This window comes from Acipenser ruthenus, chromosome 15 (genome assembly GCF_902713425.1).
Source record: "Acipenser ruthenus chromosome 15, fAciRut3.2 maternal haplotype, whole genome shotgun sequence".
NCBI classification, from domain to species: domain Eukaryota; kingdom Metazoa; phylum Chordata; class Actinopteri; order Acipenseriformes; family Acipenseridae; genus Acipenser; species Acipenser ruthenus.
In genome coordinates this window covers 21,501,609-21,506,849 of record NC_081203.1, presented here as the reverse complement: position 1 = coordinate 21,506,849, position 5,241 = coordinate 21,501,609, and the positions used below count along the sequence as shown (strand labels likewise).

Sequence of the window (5,241 nt, the reverse complement as noted above, 5' to 3'; positions counted from 1 at the left end):
TTTGGATGTTTTGTACATTTATTTATATAGGTGATTTGTGCAACAATTATTAAAAACAAACAAACAAAAAAAAAACACAAACACGTATATCACTTAAATTGAATTCACATTATTGTTGATAAACCCAAAAGAACTGAAGATATAAAAGTACAGAAATATAATTCACAAATACAATTGAGTGAACTGAACCATTGTATAATAATATCAATACTGATTTACAATAATTTAGGGTATACATTCAATACATGAAAATACATAATACAAGATCAGGCAGATATCATTCAGAACAGTTTAAAAGATGAGTCCCTTGCATTATTAAAGTCAATTATTTGAAAGGAATGGTGATAGACATGCTGGCCCAATGGATTGGCAATATGGGATCAAGTGTGGCCAATCCCAAATGAAATAAAGCATTGTAAAAATGCATGCTTCAGCATGGTAAACGCTTTAGTATAGGAAACATTTAGCATCATTTGTTTTGTATTCTTTTCTAGTGCTGTCAAGCGTATACTTCTTAATGTGTTATACACTGTTTAACAAGCTAACTTACACATTCTGCTACCTTGGAATGTGCACTCACCTAGAACTATAGGGACAATATGGCTGGGATAGAAGTGTAATTATGGTGCTGCTATCCTCATAGCAGCTTTGTAGAAGTCCCAAACAACACTGCAAAGGATGTTTAAAACCCCATATATTCATTTGTAGTGATTTGACAGAAAGTCAAAAAGTAGAAAGAGCTATGATAAAAACTATAATATATAACAAGAACAATATGTGTTTGTGCCAAGACCTGATTAATATTTCTAAAATAGCATAGTAAATAGTAGTTTAGTATGTGATAATGTTCAGTAAAGTGTTTTCTACATTAATACTGATATTTAAATGTTCACCTCCTATAATATAAAAAAACCAAAAGCAAAAAAAACACACATTTGACAACAATAAATAAATGCCTTCTGAATTATTTTTTAAAATAAAACGTCATATAGCTACAGAGGTATTTGTATACAGTATGGGGATGGTTGTACTGGGAAAGCACAGACCTGCAGAGGTATTTGTATACAGTATGGGGATGATTTTAGTGGGACAGCACAGACCTGCAGACTGGTTTTGAAATGAAAGAAAGTATTTTGAAGACGATCACATTGTCATTAATGTTACCTGTAAGTAAGCTACTTCTTATCAGATATATAGAAATTGTAGTCCTTTTCAAAAGGATCCTGAATCTGCATTGCTTTGCACATTCACTCAGAACGTACAGACAAACTTTTGAGATGGACTGAATAGCCTGTAGTCACTGTGATTGGTCTATGTGTATCTGACTGCAGAATTCAAATTTAAAATAGAAACTGGTTGAAATCAAGATCCTGGACTGTTATGGATACCCGTAGCTAGAATTGAAAACCCCTGAAGTCAAAACGAACACCAAGTATTAGAATGCTGCCCCTATTAGAATGAACTCCCCCACGTGTATTATTATTATTATTATTATTATTATTATTATTATTATTATTATTATTATTATTATTATTATTATTATTATTATTATTAATAATAATAATAATAATAATAATAATAATAATAATAATAATAATAATAATAACAGAAATGGTCTAATTATAGTTTGTCATGTTTGAGTGAAACAGTAAGATGTTCCTGTTTTTAGTTGGTGTTTTGCCTGTACAGTAACAAGAGGTCTTTTTTATTGGTTACAAAACACAAATAAAAAAAATGCCATACTTTTCATTTACTTTAACTGTAACTTGCCTGCTCCCTTTACTCTGGATCATCATTTTTAAAACACTCAATCATCACGCTTTAAGTGAAACAAGCTGCTTTTTCTTCGGTGTAAATCTACAGCTCTCTGAAGTCATTTTGTTTCTAGTCTGTTATGGGTGGTTGTTAAACTTTTTAATTATAAAACAGGGGTTTATAAAGTGATTACCAAGCATGGATATTGACAACAATTGATTGAAGAAAGATCTTGCAGATAATCAAGTCCATATGACATCGAGTGAAATAAACCAAACCTTTCTAATCTTAAACCTGATTGCCCGTAGTTTTAAAACACACACAAAATAATGACTTACTGTAATACTGGAGTGTGTCTGGATGGTACATCTCAGTGAAAGGTTGTACAAAAGTCTGACTTTTTTATGCTGGTGAAACCAAGTCTAGAAATGTTCCCCTTAGCTTAGCAGTCAAAACGAAGTGGGTGGGTTTCAGACTTAGCCCATAGGAGCAATCCAGGCTGGGTTTGTCTGCAGGATTCGCTTCAAAGGTGCACTGGTGAAGCAGGATGGCTGTGAACAGAAATATCTGGAGTTTGGCAATCTGATCACCGATACACCGGCGCTTTCCCATGGAGAAGATCATCACGCTGTTGGTCAGATCCCTGTCGATGATCCCACTCTCATTCAGAAACCTGGAGGGCTCAAAGACATGAGGATCCTTCCATTTCAGCTCATCATGGTTCACCGACCACTGGTTCACAAAAACCACAGTGTCCTTGGGGATGTAGTGGCCTTCGATAGTCACGTCGGAGGTGGTGGAATGGGGGATGGTGATTGGCACAAAGCTGGTGAAGCGCATGGTCTCGTAGATGAAAGCCTCTAGGTAGGCAAGCTTGCTTTTGTCTTCAATGGTAGGCAATCTTTCCCGGCCCACTTCTTTGTCAATCAGCTCTTGAATCTTGGTCTGGATATTGGGGTACTTCACCAAAAGCAAGAGAACCCAGTGGAGTGCTGTTGAGATGGTGTCTTGCCCAGCACCCATCAGGTCATTAACAGTACCTTCAACATGCTCCTTGGTTAGACCATCTCCGGTACCCGTCCCATGCTCTATCACACCAATGATGGCATCACTCATGTCTCGCGTGACCTCGGGGTCATATGTCTGCCGGTGCTGGATGATCTTATCTTTCACAAACTCAAAAAATTCATCGTTGAGTTCTTTGAAGTTCAGGTAACTGCTGCGGACTGGGTTTGGAAAAGCCTGCAGCCAAGGCATGGCATCCACCAAACTCCCTGCACCCACCGTCTGACCAAACTTGTCCACCCTGCCCAGAAGGGTCTTAAACTCCTGGTCGTCGTGGCTGTAGCGCTTGCCGAAACAAAGAGCGCAGATGACATTGGCGGCGGCCACTGTTAATTCATGCCCGGGTTCAAAGTAACAACTATCAGCGCCAAGGCACAGAAAAACCTTGATGAGGTCTATAGCCTCTCCCACAACATGCTGCTCAAAGAGTTTCTTGGTATGGCTGTTGGCTGTGGAGAAAGCTCTAATCGTTGACTGAGCAATTCTCCGATGCTCCTTCCACAGCCTGGTGTAGTCCCCAAAAACCATACTCTTGCCACCGGAGACCATTTGAAAAGTGCCAAAGTTAGGTCTACCAGCAAATGCAGTGCTGTGCTTAAGCAAGGCTTGCCGTATTGCGACCTCGCCATTTAGAACAACGATTTTGTTGCTGCCAAGGCTGATCTGGTAGACATTGCCATACTTTTTGGCCAGTTTGGAAAAGGTTATATGGGGCATCTGCCCCAGCTGCATGGCATTTCCCACCACTGGCCAGGCAAAGGGGCCAGGCAAGCGTCTGTTCTGTCTCAGATTCCTCACCCACAGCCAGGCTTCGAGACAGACCAGAAACAAGAAAGAGGCTATGAGTGCAGGCTGGATCTGAACACCCCACTCCCTGGCAGTGCCACTTCCCTTCACTCCAAAGTCTGTGTCCCAAAGAGCCATGCTGGTAAACGAAACCTTTGCTGTCTTGCAATGAGAAGTTAAACTGGCTTCACTCTTTTGTGTCCTCAAAATGAACCAGCTGTGGTTATTTAGCTTTTTATGTAAGTGTGAACTTCAAATGTTCAACAGAAAATTACAGATCAAGCATGTAAATCTGAAACCTCACTTGGTTTTGATGTAAATTTGAAAATCTAAGATAAAGTTCCTTTAAAATGTAATGACTTGTTGTTGGTGCAATGTTCCTTCAAATTGCAGGGTAGTTTAATTTGTTTATAATTCTGCTTCAGTTTCCAAGCTCCCCTTCATGTTTTTAATGAATAAATATATGTCTGTCTTCACTTGCTGAGAACCATCAGGTAAAAATCCTTTGAGTAGGTTTCATTCATTCCCCTTTTGTAGATTTCAATTTAGCAATGCTCTGTACATAGCCTTTACTCTCCTTTATATATCTTTGTACTTCAAGGGGCTGGGCTGTGGTTTATTACCGTACTCCTCCCATTGTGGTAGCCCCGGAGCACCCAAGAGCGTCGTTCAGCCTCGTTCAGTGATCTCATTCCAATAGTGATCTCAGACTCGTCCCGGAAAGCGCCAAACAGAACTGAAATTTTACAACTAGTGAAGGTCTTATACACAGGTAGTAGAACACAACTCTGTTAGTTAAGCATTTCATGTAGCAACTCTTAAAGAAGCAGCGCGCGGAGAAGAGGAGGCTGGAAACCTACTAAAAAAACTATTTAAAACATGTTTTGTGGAAAAGGTTCGTCTTAGATTTGCTTGTGTTTATTTATTTATTTATTTATTTATTTATTTACTGTATTTATAAATACATACGCTTATGAATATATATTTTATAATCTGATTAATCATTTTCTAGAGCACCAACGCTATGTAATATTAAATCTAGTCTGTAAAATGGTTTGAACTTTAACTGTTTGTAAAGTTATCTTTTGTGTGTGTGTATGTATATATATATATATATATATATATATATATATATATATATATATATATATATATATATATATATTAAACAGCCCTTTATTAACCGATGTCTGTCTTTTACATTTTGTGAATTATTGGTGTGCTAAATCACACGTGTATGTTTTGTTGTTTAAAGTCATTCCGCTGCAAACTCACCAGTTTTGTAACTTTTGAAACAAAACCTGTTCATAAGTACCGGCCGGCATTTTCAATAAGTGTTTTTGGTTGTTTTTGCTGTAATACTCATTAGTTAAAATGAACTAATTTGGATTGAAAACTTCTATACAATACTTATCCGATCTATTGCTATACCATTTGCGAATAGAACATGCTGAAAACGCGCACGCGATTCTAGAATTGTGCAGCTCTTCTTAATATTTGTTTTCGAATTTGAACAAGCCATTGACTATTTATTGTTGGTTTTTTTTTTTTTGTATATGTTTGTTAAGGAAAAGTCCTTGAGCTTTTTGTTTTTGTAACTTCGAGTTGTTTGTCATCATTATTATTATTGAAAAA

General features: G+C 37.3%; 1 protein-coding gene across 1 annotated transcript; it reads right to left on the bottom strand.

Annotated features, from left to right (window-relative positions):
• On the bottom strand, nucleotides 1-4,172 carry LOC117422643 (cytochrome P450 1B1-like). Its single transcript, XM_034037872.2, has one exon. It carries the CDS (start codon nucleotides 3,742-3,744, stop codon nucleotides 2,158-2,160), a length of 1,587 nt encoding a protein of 528 aa, XP_033893763.2. The 5' UTR covers nucleotides 3,745-4,172; the 3' UTR covers nucleotides 1-2,157.
• Between the last annotated feature and the right edge of the window lie 1,069 nt (nucleotides 4,173-5,241).